The following is a 17,000-nucleotide window of genomic DNA, read 5'->3' on the forward strand; positions in this document are numbered from 1 at the left end:
GTACAAAAGAAGTTTGCATTGGGTAATGTTGTCTTTTGCTGCAGGTCTTCTTCTCCTTTGGACACAGAATGGCTCATCATTTAAGTTCAAGGCCGAGCAGAGCATCTGTTTCAGTTTCCAATGTAACAAAAGCTTCAAAGGTATATTCCACAATAAAATCGCTCCCACACACGTCACTATTCATTTACAACGATGACACTGCGCGCCGCTTTCTGTCTGCTAGTTTTTTTTACAAGGGTTGAAGAGTTTCTGACTTCTTCTTTAGAGATAATAATCAGTATGATGCTATTTGACCTCCATACTCGACTTTATTTGAATAACGTGTCCAGATCCCGGGGCCTCCCAGCAAATCGTTCCTTAAAGGGGTGATCTACTTTTAGTTATTTTCTTAAGTTTGATACTGTGTCAGCTTTTAAAGAAGAACTATCAAAATATGAAATATGAAAAAATAAAATAAATATCCCATATTTTCCCCTTCATCCTCCATGACGGCATACCATGAGAGATGACCTGCCTCCAACCAGGTAGGGACAGGAAGATAAATTTGACCCTCCGCCGGCTCCTCCTCAGTGTCTTCCTGTCCCTCCAGGTGGAGACAGATTATCCTCATGGCGCTTGCAGTGAGGCCGCGCTCTGTTTAAAGCAGGGCACAGGCGGATAAGAAGGAAAAAATGCCTTCCACATGAGGGAAGCAGGCAGCACCCATGCCCTAGTTGGGTATTTGAGGTGCTGATAACCATGGACATCCCTGCTCCTTACCTTCCGCTCTGCGCGTCGGGCGTGGAGGTCCATGTGTGGATCGGACACTCAAGGAGTCCCTCCGGTCATGTTCAAGCTCCGCATCGCAGCCCGATAGCTTCGGCGCTTGCGATGATGTCACCAGAAGTCGGGTGCACTCCACGTGCGTTCCAAGAGGTACTTCCAGTCTGTGGAACGCATGCTGAGGGGGCGGAGCTAGAATTGGCGCGCAGGATCATGGCGGATGTCACCCTCTAATCTGAGGTCTGCAGGTAAGATTATTTAAAGGGGTCAGAGGTAGAAAAACGACAAACATGTCTGAGCCAGGTATAGTCCAAATGGAGACCTCACGGGGCCAACTATTGTAAGTTCATGAAAGTCTCTTGGGGAGAATGCTGTATATTTTTACTTTTGCTTGTACCTCCTTCTCTTCCTGTATGCGTGCAGAGTGATAAGGATGGGGCTCAGAGAGCTAAGCCTAGTAAAAAAAAACAAAAAAATGTGTTATATGTTCAGTAAAATTACCTGATTCATATACTAAAAAACTCTGCAAGGAAATGTACTTCAAATATGGCAAAAGATTTGGTTCCGTCTATTAGAGAGAAATTAAGAGACGTAATCAGGGAAGAAATGCGGGCAGCCCTGTCTGAAAATCCTATGCCTACCCCTGGTGCATCCACCTCAAAACATAGGGAACCAAAAATAAGTTACTCTAGTTTATCATCTTCAGAGTCAGATCAGGAATCGGATTCAGAAGGTCTTGTTTCCTCTGATTCTTCTGGGTCTGATTCAGAATTTAAAAGGTTTTTGTTCTCCTCTGAGGATACTAAGGAGTTAATTAAGGCCGTCAGGGCGACCATGGATCTCTCAGACAAAAATATCCAGAGGTCTGTGCAAGATCAAATGTTTAGTGGACTAGAACAAAAGAAAAGGAGAGTTTTTCCAGTCCACAAAAATATGCAGTAGCTAATAAACAGAGAATGGAAGGCTCCAGATAGAAAGTTATTTGTTCCAAAAATGATGAGACGTCGCCTTCCAGCCAGGAGGATGAGGCGTTGTTTTCATCTTGTCCAAAGGTAGATGTTTTCCTATCAAAATTAGTCAAAGAGGCAAATGCCCTTCCTTTTGAGGACATGGGGTCCCTTAAAGATCCCATGGACAAAAAAAACGATTCAAGTTTAAAGAAAACCTGGGAGGCCTCAACAGCTTTATTCAAACCAAATTTAGCTGTCAAAACAAAAAGTAGAGTCCAGCTCAATCTTGTAACAAAGAGAAATACTTTATTGAAGCGATAAAAACTTCCTGTACAGGACAGTCTCGTCTACGCGTTTCAGACCTTTAGTTTTCGGTCCTTACTCATGACACCCATGGTCATGTACAGGAAGTTTTTATCGCTTTAATAAAGTATTCCTCTTTGCTACAAGATTGAGCTGGACTCTACTTTTTATTTTGGAATATAAAAGTCAGCCGTGTCCAGGAGCTGGTTCCGTGCTCATGGCAAAGGGGAGTAAGTGAGAGCTGCCTGTTCTCTTCTATGTGAAATTTATCTGCCACATCCGTTTCTAGATCCCTAAAAAGATGGTTATCACAGTTGGAGTCACTTCTGAAAGAAGGGGCAACTTATGACTCCCTAAAAGATTCCTTTACCCTCTTACTAAAAGCGGTGGACTTTCTGTCTGATTCCACAGCAGAATCGGTCAGAATAGCAGCAAGAACCTCGGTTCTAGCAGTAGTGGCCAGTTGGTTGAAATCGAGTGACATCAGCTCCAAGATGAAACTATGTAGTTTGCCCTTTCACGGGAAATTTATGTTTGGCCAGGATTTAGAAAATATTTTAGAGAAGGCTTCGGACTTCCTAATGATACAAATAAAAGAAAATTTCCCTTTCGGAGGGTCAAAAAAGGTAGTTCCTTCCAGTCCAAAAGATCCAATAGAGAAGGACAGTGGTCCATATGCAAATTAGGCTGTGAAGGTGCCCAGGGGCGGCGTTACAATGGCCGCTGCCCAGGCCCCTGGGTCATTTTCATACGAATCCAGTCCCCCTCTGCCGCGTCTGCCCGCCCTTAGTCTCTGCTCTAACCTCCCTCCTCCTGTCCGTAATCCCGAGCATGCGGCGATAACCGCGATATCGGCGTGTGCGCATTGAATGACCACAGTCTGGCCGGGGCATCACAGTTTACCGTGCGCATGTGCCAGCCCCGGCCTAACTTACGTTCTTGCCGTGATGCGCTGTGATCACGGCAAGAACGTAAGTTAGGCCGGCGCATGCGCACGGTAAACTGTGATGCCCCGGCCAGACTGTGGTCATTCAGTGCGCACATGCCGATATCGCGGTTATCGGCGCATGCTCGGGATTACGGACGGGAGGAGGGAGGTTAGAGCAGAGACCAAGGGCGGGCAGACGCGGCAGAGGGGGACTGGATTCGTATGAAAATGACCCAGGGGCCTGGGCAGCGGCCATTGTAACGCCGCCCCTGGGCACCTTCACAGCCTAATTTGCATATGGATTAAAAGTGTTTTTCGGCAGAACGATGATAGCAAGCAACATACGGTAAGCACAGTTTTAATAGGGGGGATGCCGTGGACATAAGTCTGTTATTAGGTTAATACAGTGAATCGGCGTGAAAGACTCCCTTTAAGCAGAAATTATCTAAGGTCAACAGAATGGAGCCTAAAAAAGGAAGTGTTTTTCCAGATAACAGAATTATGGGGTACTCCCCTAGTGGATCTGTTTGCTTCAGCAGAAAACACAAAACTAACAAAATAATTTTCCCTAAATTCCTCAGATGGGAATATAGGAGTAGACGCGCTGTCGCAAAAATGGGACTTTCAGCTGGCGTACGCCTTTCCTCTCTTCAGTTGATTTCCAAGGTGCTAAAAAAGATCCGCATAGACAAGGCACATGTGAATTTAATAGCTCCTCTGTGGCCAAAAAAGCTGTGGTTCCCTCTGCTGAAGCTCTTGTCAATCCAGAGCCCGTGGGTTCTTCCATGGAGTCAAGATCTGTTGTCACAGGGTCCAGTCTATCATCCCAAAGCGGAAAGACTACATCTTGCAGCTTGGAACCTGAGAGGGTAACATTGAGGTCCAAAGGCTTATCGGACGCCATAATTGACACCATGTCAGCCAGCAGGAAGGAAGTTACTTCCAAGATTTATTCCAAAATCTGGAAAAGATTCTGTGGTTGGTGTAATCAGTCGGGGAACTCCTCTCAGAGATTCTCCATTCAGGCAATTTTTGGATTCTTGCAAACAGGATTTGAAAAAGGGTTGCGTCCAAATACCCTAAAGGTACATGTGTAGGCATTGAGTTCAGTGTTTGATGAAAATATTGCGGACCATCCATGGGTTATCCGTTTTTTGAAAGGGGCAGATAGATTAAGGCCCTTCTTAAGACCTACTGTTCCTCCCTGGGATCTTAATTCAGTTCTGTCAGGCCTGACGAATTTCCCCTTTGAACCCTTTTCAGAGACCTCACTAAAATATGTTGTCCTAAAAACCCTATTTTTAGTAGCAATTACCTCAGCACGTAGAGTAAGTGAGATCCAGGCTCTCAAAATAGTGGAACCATTTTCCATGGTCTTTCCAGACACGATTGTTTTTAGAATGGACAATTCTTTCCTTCCTAAGGTGGTATCTAATTTTCACAGACAGGAGGAGATTGTTGTTCCATCTTATTGTCCAGATCCAAAATCAGATGGAGAGGAGAAATTTCACAGATTGGATGTACGTAGAGCTATCTTGTACTACTTAGAGACCATGAAGTCCTTTAGGAAAACTGATTACTTGTTTGTGCAGTTCAGTGGGGCACACAAAGCCACAAAGAATTCTTTGTCCAGATGGATAAAAATGGCCATATTGGAATCCTATAAGCCTTTAGGGGTATCTCCTCCATAGTCGTTCACAGCTCACTCTACAAAATCTGTCGCAACATCCTAGGCCGAAAGAGCAAGCGCTTCGTTAGAGCAGATCTGTAGGGCAGTGACATGGTCAAGCCCTTATACGTTTACTAAACACTACTAGGGCTAGTCAGGAGCTTTCCTTTGGTTGGAAGGTATTGTAGGCCATAGTCCCTCCCTGAACAAGATTAATCTGTTATATCTCATGGTATGCCGTCATGGAGGATGAAAGGGAAAAACCATATTACTTACAGTACCGGTAATTTACTTTTCATGCATCCTCCATGACGGCATAGGTCCCCCTTCCCCAAAAAAAAAATTATATATTTTTTTTATAGATATATAAGTGTAGGATAGTATATAGGTGGAGGTATGTGTTGGTGTGAATGAAAAAAAGAAAAGACACTGAGGAGGAGCCGGAGGAGGGTCAAATTTATCTTCCTGTCCGTACCTGGTTGGAGGCAGGTCATCTCTCATGGTATGCCGTCATGGAGGATTCATGAAAAGGAAATTACGGGTAAGTAATATGGTTTTGTTTCAAGTAATCAAAGATTGAAGTTACTGGACTCGTGTAAGGAAGAGCATCTATGTCTGTATGACAATGACAACGCTTCCTAGCTCTTGTTATCATAGGGCTACTGAGCCAGGTGGCACTGGAAAAATATGGAGCACCATAGAAACATAGAATGTGTCGGCAGATAAGAACCATTTGGCCCATCTAACCTGTCCATGGGCTGTGTCTGGTACTGCAGCTCAACTACATTGAAGGGTATGGCGCTGAGCTGCAATACTATTCAGAAGCTGTGTTGTGTCTGGCATCGGCACCGTTTTTAAAAAAAAGCAGCCATGTCTTTAATAACCTTGTATATCCTCTTTAGGTCCCATTCACACAACCGTATTTTTGGTCTACATCCAATTTTTGCAGATAGGATGGGGATCCATTCATTTCAATGGGTCCGCCAAAAATGCGGACAGCACACCGTTTGCTCTCCTCATCCGTATGTCCGTTCCTCAGCCCTGCAAAAAAGATAGAACATGCAAAATTGTGCCAATGCCAGACACTACGTGGCCTTAAAATGCAACTTCTGGTACATTTTTACAAATCTCTATGGTAGTTCTGTGTAGGAAAAGTGGAGCACTCTTAGTCGTTGCTATGTGCTTGCGAGACTCGACATTTAGGACAATCTTTTACTATCTGTTATGCAGAGCCACTCTCAAGGAGAGGATTTTACCGTTAGGGCTACTCTTGTCTTCTTATATTAATTTATCACATTAAATTTTTTTCTTTTAGAATCAAGATAGTGGACAGCCTATCATTCTGACTGCCGTAGCTTTACAAGATCACATTTTAAAAACTCTCCAACTTCAGCATCTCTCATTGGCTGATCCTTGTAAAGGAATCAAGAGTGCGAAGACGTCCGGGTTCCGAGGCGTGGACAGAAAAATGGTCAGACCTGTTGTTGATACTGGGATTAATAGGAAACAAAAAGAAAAAGTCACCGTCAGTCCTACAGAGGAGGAATACGTTCTTGACCCACTTGGTCCAAAACTCACATTGGGTAAGTCACTGTTAACTGTTCTATATGGGTGTATAATATTACTTTAGGCCAGAAGTGCACAACCTTTTCTGGCCCATTGCAAGATTATAGTACTCAAATAAAGTGTTGTCCTATCTGGGACATTTATGTAAGCCATGTGTGTTTAAAACGTGCAGATTCAGGGGAATGCTTCCCCATTTAGCCCGCTAAAGAGGAGAAGTGGCAGTGAAATGTTTGTGGCTGTCTCCATTGTACTGTAGTATAACTACTTACAAACGTCTAGTGGGTCCGCATATAGCTCTGAATGTCCTTGCTCAGTACGCATCTGCAGGATTGGACAGCTGGTTGTAAGAGACAGATGGACGCCAGGTAGTAAAGGCAAGACGTCCCTCCCTTCCTGATTGTTGAACGTCATGTATACAGTCCAGGAAGAAGCTATAACGCTTCCTGCTCCTGTCCCGGCAATCACTTGATCCATAAGTAACTGGAGGAGCTGCTGGGTCTTAGCAGACCGGCTCTGCAGTGGCTGTAATTGGGGTGACCTATTAACTCCAGTTAGGCCACCTGCGCATGTTGCGGAATATGTGCGTTTTTCCCCCGCATAGGTTCTTGTGCAGAAAAACCGCAGGTAACACAGTACCAGTAAGTGTATGAGATAATACTAATCTCATGTACACTTAGATGCTTTTTTCTGTATAGAAATTGACCTGCATTGCAGTTTTCAAATTTAATAGCATGTCAATTATGTTTGTGGTTTTACCTGCGGATTTTACTCTTTTCAATGCAACATAGATAGATACAGATATGTATACAGATATATATATCTATTTTGTATAATTTTTCCTGTTAAAAAAGGGCAATAAAAAGATGCTAAAATAAAGCCCTCAAAAATAATTTGAATAACCAAACTAGGGTTGGGTGATTAATCAAATTAATATGATTAATTCGCCCTTTTAGAGTCTGCCAATTTTTTTTTCTTCCGGTGTGCTGTATCAGCACCCCCTCTATATACAGTGTACCCTCCTATACAAAGGATACCCCCTCTATATGCAGTGCACCCCTCTACATACAGTACACCCCTCTACATACAGTGCACCCCTCTATATACAGTGTACCCTCCTATACAAAGGATACCCCCTCTATATACAGTTCACCCCTCTATATACAGTACACCCCTCTACATACAGTGCACCCCTCTATATACAGTGCACCCCTCTATATACAGTGCACCCTCCTATACAAAGGATACCCCCTCTATATGCAGTACACCCCTCTATATACAGTGCACCCTCCTATACAAAGGATACCCCCTCTATATGCAGTACACCCCTCTATATACAGTGTACCCTCCTATACACAGGATACCCCCTCTATATGCAGTACACCCCTCTATATACAGTGTACCCTCCTATACACAGGATACCCCCTCTATATGCAGTGCACCCCTCTATATACAGTGCACCCCTCTATATACAGTGCACCCCTCTATATACAGTGCACCCCTCTATATACAGTGCACCCCTCTATATACAGTGCACCATTCTATATACAGTGCACCCCTCTATATACAGTGCACCCCTCTATATACAGTGCACCATTTTATATACAGTGCACCATTCTATATACAGTGCACCCCTCTATATACAGTGCACCCCTCTATATACAGTGCACCCCTCTATATACAGTGCACCATTCTATATACAGTGCACCCCTCTATATGCAGTGCACCCCTCTATATGCAGTACACATCTCTATACGCAGTGCACCCCTCTATACGCAGTACACACCCCTCTATAGACAGTGCACCCCTCTATAGACAGTTCACCCCTCTACATACAGTGCACCCCTCTATATACAGTGCCCCCCCTATATATACAGTGTACCCTCCTATACAAAGGATACCCCCTCTATATGCAGTGCACCCCTCTATATGCAGTACACATCTCTATACGCAGTACACCCCCCTCTATACGCAGTACACCCCCCTCTATACGCAGTACACCCCTCTATAGACAGTACACCCCTCTATAGGCAGTGCACCCCTCTATAGGCAGTGCACCCCTCTATAGACAGTGCACCCCTCTATAGACAGTGCACCCCTCTATATGCAGTGCACCCCTCTATACGCAGTGCACCCCTCTATACGCAGTGCACCCCTCTATACGCAGTGCACCCCTCTATACGCAGTGCACCCCTCTATACGCAGTGCACCCCTCTATACGCAGTGCACCCCTCTATACGCAGTGCACCCCTCTATACGCAGTGCACCCCTCTATACGCAGTGCACCCCTCTATACGCAGTACACACCCCTCTATACACAGTGCACCCCTCTATATACAGTTCACCCCTCTACATACAGTGCACCCCTCTATATACAGTGCCCCCCCTATATATACAGTGTACCCTCCTATACACAGGATACCCCCTCTATACGCAGTACACCCCATCTATATACAGTGTACCCTCCTATACACAGGATACCCCCTCTATATGCAGTACACCCCTCTATATACAGTGTACCCTCCTATACACAGGATACCCCCTCTATATACAGTGCACCATTCTATATACAGTGCACCCCTCTATATACAGTGCACCCCTCTATATACAGTGCACCCCTCTATATACAGTGCACCATTCTATATACAGTGCACCATTCTATATACAGTGCACCATTCTATATACAGTGCACCCCTCTATATACAGTACACCCCTCTATATACAGTACACCCCTCTATATACAGTACACCCCTCTATATACAGTGCACCATTCTATATACAGTGCACCATTCTATATACAGTGCACCCCTCTATACGCAGTGCACCCCTCTATACGCAGTACACCCCCCTCTATACGCAGTACACCCCCCTCTATACGCAGTACACCCCCCTCTATACGCAGTACACCCCTCTATAGACAGTACACCCCTCTATATACAGTGCACCCCTCTATACGCAGTACACACCCCTCTATAGACAGTACACCCCTCTATAGACAGTACACCCCTCTATATACAGTGCACCCCTCTATACGCAGTGCACCCCTCTATACGCAGTACACACCCCTCTATACACAGTACACCCCTCTTTACAGTGCAACCTCCTATTGACAGAAAAAGAAAAAAGTTATTGCCAGAAAAAAATGAATCAAGAAAATTAGATAATTGTCTTTACAAAGGTTTTCCAAGACTTCAGAACTGATGAGTTATCTTCAAGATAGGTCACCAGTATCTGATCGGTGGGGGTCTGACATCCTGTGACTGCCGCAGCCTTCTCTCAGCTCACCGAGCACAGCACTGTACATAGTATAGCGGCAGTGCTTGGTATCCCGCTCAGTCCCATTCACATCAATGGGGCTGAGCTGCTCCTAGGCCATGTGACCGATGAATGTGACATCACTTGGCCTAGGAAAAGCGCCGCTGCCTTCTGGGACAGCTGATCTGCGGGGGTCCTGGATATTGGACCTCCACCGATCCGATACTGATGACCTATCCTGATGATAGGTCATCAGTTCTAAAATCTCAGAAAAACCCATTAAAATAAAAATTAAGTAAAATTGATCAGTATTGAAGTGTATAAACAGTTCAGCACCAGGGTCATTTTGGTATTCAGAACGAGAGACCGTTTAGCGGTTCACGCACATTCGTTTAATGGCTTTAACATTTTTTTTTTGGCGGGGGGGCTAGTGAGATGATGATTTTTTTCTGTGTTGTATCAGGAATAAGATTACTTTTTGGGTTCCTTCTCTTTTTTATACATGTAATTTTAATGAGGTTTTTTTTTTAGCATTTTTAGACCTAGCACCGAAGGTAATCTGCCGGGTTCCAGTCCAAGTCTCACTGTCAGGGCTGTGCTGGGTCTAGGTAGACCCAGCATCAGCATCCCAGAACCACAATTCTGGCAATCATGTTTCCAGCCCTAAATCCACTCAGAATATACAATGCCCAGGTTTTAAGGACTAGGACCACCCACCTCAACTTACAAGGAGAGCCGCAGGGATGCAAAGCTACAGCATCTTTTACTCCCTGCAGTGCTGGGATTAGAGGACCCAGAGGACCCCCATACTGGAATCTCAGAGATGAAACCTCAATCTATTAGACATTCATGGCATTAATATATGGGGATACTCATTAAAGTGGAGGCACTGTGTTATGTCTAGTGCCCCCATAACACTGAAAGTCACACAGTGCTCCCCTAGAGCAGTGTTTCCCAACAAGTGCGCCTCCAGCTGTTGCAAAACTCCAACTCCCAGCATGCCCGCACAGCCAAAGGCTGTCCGGGCATGCTGGGAGTTGTAGTTTTGCAACAGCTGGAGGCACATTGGTTGGGAAACACTGCTCTAGAGCATCGCCCTCGATTACTGCCAGCCATAATCTGTAAGTATATACTTGTCCTAGAGGGAGGATTTATCAGCTTTGCTATCAAATACTATCTTATGACAATCGGGTATTTCTGTATTATGACAGACAACCATGTCCGAGTCCTGAAGGCTGTAATAATAACTCACTGGGCATAATAAGTGCTAGTTCCATATAGCTTTGCGAGTGTCATGTCAAATGACAGCTCAGCATTTATGGCTTATCTACAGATCCTGTGGAATGTCAAGAACGGAATACCCCGTTAAGAAAGCCAAATCAGCAATAAAAAATGTATTTAAAAAAGAAAAAAGAAAGAAATTTCTCAGTTTAGATAGATAGATATATAGATAGAGATAGATATGAGATGGATATTACATAAATAGATATGAGATACATAGATAGCCTGGCAAAGGGGGAATGCTGGTATACTGTCAGCGTTTGTGATGTTCTTATGTCATTCCTCCAGACACTGATATACTCATCTTTACTCTTGTGTTCTGGATGATACACAAGAGCAAACATGAGTATATCAGTGTCTGGAGGAATGACATAAGAACATCACAAACACTGACAGTATACCAGAGCCTGCAGAAGGAGTACAAACTGGCCCCATATCTGGAGAAACTCCCCAACCCCAGAGACTGACAGATCCTGAGCCGATACAATGTGAGCGCCTACAGCCTGCTCATCGAATCCGGGCGGCACCGACAGAGGTACATGTCCAGCAGTGCGACCAGGAGGTCGTGGAGGATGAGGCTCACTTCCCGCTGTGGTGCCCCAAATACTCAGCAGTGAGGGATACTACTCCAGGAGACTGTCTGATCTCTGCCCAGAGAAAGAGAGACTCAACATACTGCTGGGGGAAGAGGAGAACACAGCGACCATAGAAGCACAATATATTACTGCCTGCCATAGACTGAGAGGAGCCTTATATGACATGGACTCTTATATCCCCCCCCCCCCCTGGATGTGTCCCCATCCCCCAACCCTACCCAATTATTTTCCACTTGCTTTGGCAATGCTAATATGTATTTAGTCCTGGTAATAAATCTGATTTGAATTTGATATGAGATAAAGATATATATGAGATAGATAATAGATAGATAGGCAGACAGATAGGCCAGGATTAGGACAGCACTGTCGGTGTAATCATCCACGGAGTGCCAGCAGTTAAGGCCTCTTTCACACTTGCGTTGTCCGGATCCGGCGTGTACTCCACTTGCCGGAATTACACGTCGGACCCGGAAAAACGCAAGTGAACTGAAAGCATTTGAAGACGCATCCGTCTTCAAAATGCTTTCAGTGTTACTATGGCAGCCAGGACGCTATTAAAGTCCTGGTTGCCTTAGTAGTAGTGGGGAGCGGGGGAGCAGTATACTTACCGTCCGTGCGGCTCCCGGGGCGCTCCAGAATGACGTCAGAGCGCCCCATGCGCATGGATGACGTGCCATGTGATCACATGATCCATGCGCTTGGGGCGCCCTGACGTCACTCTGGAGCGCCCCGGGAGCCGCACGGACGGTAAGTATACTGCTCCCCCGCTCCCCACTACACTTTACCATGGCTGCCAGGACTTTAGCGTCCCGGCAGCCATGGTAACCATTCAGAAAAAGCTAAACGTCGGATCCGGCAATGCGCCGAAACGACGTTTAGCTTAAGACCGGATCCGGATCAATGCCTTTCAATGGGCATTCATTCTGGATCCGGCCTTGCGGCAAGTGTTCCGGATTTTTGGCCGGAGCAAAAAGTGCAGCATGCTGCGGTATTTTCTCCGGCCAAAAAACGTTCCGTTCCGGAACTGAAGACATCCTGAAGCATCCTGAACGGATTTCTCTCCATTCAGAATGCATTAGGATAATCAGGATTCTTCCGGCATAGAGCCCCGACGACGGAACTCTATGCCGGAAGAAAAGAACGCAAGTGTGAAAGAGCCCTAAGATGTGACCAACCAAGATGTATATTCAGTTGCTTTAGAACAGTCCCAGCAAGAGGACTGAAACGTCGCTATATAGGTGAATAAAGGACACTTCTTTTTTCACTGAAGTTTGGAAGTGCTGCGGTCTTTTCCGTGTTGATAGACAGACAGATATATATAGATACATGCCATGTACATATACTTCCCCTCCATCCCTGTAGTTAGCTCCTGGTCAGTGTAGCAGACAGGTTTTTCTACCACAGACCTCTCTATTATTGCTATTGACGCTGGTAAATCCTCCATAGTGAGCGAGAGACAACCTCTTCCGTAATCGGGTGTTATTGTCGCTAATTACTTACAGATCCAATCATCCTTGACGTAAACGTCTCACTTGTCCCTCATAGAAATACTTTGTTAGTAAAGTTTCTCTTTCCTGTAACTTTCTGAATAATGATGACAACTTAATTACTTCTAACAAAAGAGAATCAGGCGCTGAACCCGTGCCTGCCGGGGCAGATGTGTGCGGGAAGTGGCGGCCGTGCCCAGGTTTTCCTCTATTGTAACTAGGTGAGCTCAGGAGATATTTTGAGGGGTTTGTTATCTCTACAGTTGGAAAGAAGGGACCTGAAGTCTTTTAGCGGTCATATGTATGGAACAAATAATATTGATACCAGACCAATATGAATAGTGCTTAAGATTTTCAGCAAATCCCTGTAAAAATAGCCATGATTTACAGACATTACAGGGGAAATTTATCTTAAAGGCATCTGTCGGCAGATTTGTACCTATGACCCTGGCTGACCTGTTACATGTGCACTTTCCAGCTGACGACATCTGTGTTGGTCCCATGTACATATGTGCCCGCATTGCTGAGAAAATTATGTTTTAATATATGCAAATGAGCCTCTAGGAGCAACGGGGGCGTTGCCATTACTCCTAGAGGCTCTGCTCTCTCTGCAACTGCTGCACCCTCTGCACTTTGATTGACAGGACCAGGCAGTGAAAATATCATCATGCCTTGTCCTGTGAATCAAAGTGCAGAGGACGCGGCAGTTTCAGAGAGAGCAGAGCCTCTAGGTGTAATGGCAACACCCCCATTGCACTAGAGCAGTGGTTCTCAACCTTTCTAAAGCCGTGACCCCTTAATACAGTTCCTCATGTTGTGGTGACCCCCAACCATTAAATTTTTTTCCTTGCTACGTCATAACTAATTTTGCTACTGTTATGAATTGTAATGTAAATATCTGATATGCAGGATGTATTTTTATTGCTACAAATTGAACATTATTAAAGCAGAGTAATTAATCACAAAGACATCCACAGATCCCCCCTAAACAGTGCCATCCACAGATCCCCCCCTAAACAGTGCCATCCACAGATCCCCCCCTAAACAGTGCCATCCACAGATCCGCCTACAGTGCCATCCACAGATCCCCCCTCCCCTAAACAGTGCCATGCACAGATCCCCCCCTAAACAGTGCCATCCACAGATCCCCCCCTAAACAGTGCCATCCACAGATCCCCCCTAAACAGTGCCATCCACAGATCCCCCCCCCCCTAAACAGTGCCATCCACAGATCCCCCCCCCTAAACAGTGCCATCCACAGATCCCCCCCTAAACAGTGCCATCCACAGATCCCCCCCCCTAAACAGTGCCATCCACAGATCCCCCCCTAAACAGTGCCATCCACAGATCCCCCCTCCCCTAAACAGTGCCATGATGGCACTGTTTAGGGGAGGGGGGATCTGTGGATGGCACTGTTTAGGGGGGATCTGTGGATGGCACTGTTTAGGGGGGAGATCTGTGGATGGCACTGTTTAGGGGGGGGATCTGTGGATGGCACTGTTTAGGGGGGATCTGTGGATGGCACTGTTTAGGGGGGGATCTGTGGATGGCACTGTTTAGGGGAGGGGGGATCTGTGGATGGCACTGTAGGCGGGGGGGGATCTGTGGATGGCACTGTAGGCGGATCTGTGGATGGCACTGCCATCCACAGATCCCTCTACAGTGCCATCCACAGATCTCCCTCCCCGACGCTCACAGCAGTATATTTATAAAGTAATCAGTAACTACGGTACTTTAACTTTAATCATTGCTCATTGCTGAGCTCTTTACTTGGATTATAATTTATTTGGATATGGGATATCTTACTTTGTCTTAGCTCCGGTAATAGCAGGCAGTGCGGGGGGCGGCGCTCACTCACTGACGTCACGCGCCTGCGCCGCCTAGTGGGAGGAGCAGGCGCGTGACGTCAGTGAGTGAGCGCCGCCCCCACACTGCCTGCTGTTACCGGAGCTAAAACAGAGTAAGATATCCCATATCCAAATAAATTATAATCCAAGTAAAGAGCTCAGCAATGAGCAATGATTAAAGTTAAAGTAGTTACTGATTAGTTTATAAATATACTGCTGTGAGCGGCGTGGCCCTGTATATTCTAACCCCCAGGCAAGCTTCCCTGTCACCTTGGGAACGCCTGGGGGTTAGAATATACCATCGGATCTTCTGAGTTACTCAGCCGCAAAACAAGCACCGGCTCTGCTTGGCCCCGGGCCAGCTCGGGGCCCCAACCAGCTCGGGGCCCCAAGCAATTGCTTGTTTTGCCTGTCTGTTAGCGACGGGCCTGGACCCACAATAGGAAGCCTCAGGCGACCCCCCGGAAAGGGCCGATCGACCCCCAAAGGGGTCGCGACCCCTAGGTTGAGAACCGCTGCACTCGAGGCTCATGTGTATATATTAAAACCTCATTTTTCTCAGCTGCCAAGCGCACATGTAACAGGTCAGCCAGTGTCATAGGTACAAATCCGCTGACAGATTAAGATTAAAGATTTGCGGCAGATTTTGGTAAGAGCCAAAGTCAGAACTGGATCCAGCAGGATGGAGAACTATAAGTCTCTCCTTTATATTTCCCATCCCTTTTTGAATCCATTCCTGGCTTTGGCTCCAAATGCTGCATTATAAACTGCCTATGTGATTCCAGCTTATAGAAAAAGCCGAGGGCTGACATTACATCAATCTCTTGCTTTCTTGTCACATTGCCTTTTAACTTGTCTGCTTGCATTAAAGGGGTTGTGCACGTTTGGGAGGGGCAGGGAGTTTGGAAACCCTCTCCCCTCCTGAGCAGACCTGTATACGGTAATTACCTGCTTCCTGGCGCTGGTTCCCCGCTCTTCCGCTCTTCAACCTCGGCTGCTCCGTTGTGCCCCCTGGATTTAAACTTCCTGTTTAGTGCCGCTGCAGCCAATCACTGCTCCCCTTGTGTCACCTGATCATTTGTCATGACACAAGGGGAGCAGGTAACTGCTGTGACCAGCGATTGGCTGCAGTGGTGGTAAACAGGAACTTTAAATCCAGGGAGCCCGATCGGAGCTGCCAAGGCTGGGGAGCAGAGGAGTCAGCGCCAGGAAATAGGTATACTCCCTTGACAGGTCTGCCCAGGAGGGGTGCACAGTCCCTTTAAACCTTTAGTAAATGTTAGCTTCTCCATAATGATAGCATAGTTGTGCATGGTGAATATCATAGGGATGTGATCCCAATTTTCTGATTGTTGTTTATTTTTTATCTTATATCCTATATATGATTATGGCGGCTGCCATGTTGCCTGAGCTGTTGTTAAGCAGAATGGGGTTTGTAGACAAGCTGTGGCATCACCTATTGTCAATATAGGATCCAGTGTTAAATATGTATAGGTGACATCTGTTGCTGTAAACCTACCTGTGATGATAATGAGATGACTGCTGAAAAGTAATCTCTACAGGGCAGGAAGTGCTTACTGCTCATTGTGAAAACTGCAGGATTTTAGGATTTTCGAATAGAAACAGTGACCTAGAATATTTAAAGATAACATCCTTAACGATTCTAAAAATCACGTTTGACCTAAAACGTCATTGAAACAATAGGTCCTTTTGTCCATTTAAGGTGGACCTTTAAATGTAGGTAAATTGAGTCTTTCCTGTAATTGTTTTTGACACGCGGCTGAATGATGATAAAACCACGCTGGCTCAGCCATCACTCCGGGTCCTCCATATGAGACCCTTCTAATCCCCTAACATGGCAGAGCAGTGAGATAGAGCCTGCTGGTCTTCAGTCATCATCCGCGCGCTCTCGCTTTCATCTATATAATTCAGCACAGTAACAGGCAGCCTTTGACATTGATTAATGTCATACAGTGGCTTAAGTTAGTCCTCAGATTTGTTCGGAGCTCAAGGAGCAATGGTTTCTTTCCCTGAATGACTCAATTCATAACGCTCTCCATGTGACTGATTGATTACGGGTATGATGTCTCTCCCCATTGTAATGATTGACAGGACAAAAGAGGACTCGGGAGAATTGCCCTCTAGATGTATTCTCTACACCGTGTAGCTGTCATTACTAGTCAGTCACTAAAGGTGTCAGTGGTAAAGGCAGGAAAATAATTAGTACAATGTCGGCTCCACACGCGAGGTTAGCCAAGACAAATACAGTTCAGACTGCGATCAGATCACCAATTAGGCGTCGGGGCCATGTCTGAACACATTGGGGGTTATGGAAGGCAGGGCAACAAACAGTCAGAAG

The 17,000-nt window shown here is 45.8% G+C and overlaps 1 protein-coding gene across 1 annotated transcript in view; it reads left to right on the top strand.

Moving 5' to 3' along the window:
* Positions 1-17,000, top strand: part of RNF32 (ring finger protein 32) — a 36,147-nt gene that overhangs the window by 1,726 nt on the left and 17,421 nt on the right. The window contains exons 2-3 of the mRNA XM_040432828.1: positions 45-140; positions 5,928-6,195. Of these exons, the coding sequence (XP_040288762.1) occupies positions 69-140; positions 5,928-6,195 (340 nt within the window). The 5' untranslated portion in view covers positions 45-68. The remainder of the gene's footprint in view (positions 1-44; positions 141-5,927; positions 6,196-17,000) is intronic.

Source organism: Bufo bufo, chromosome 5 (genome assembly GCF_905171765.1).
Source record: "Bufo bufo chromosome 5, aBufBuf1.1, whole genome shotgun sequence".
NCBI lineage: Eukaryota > Metazoa > Chordata > Amphibia > Anura > Bufonidae > Bufo > Bufo bufo.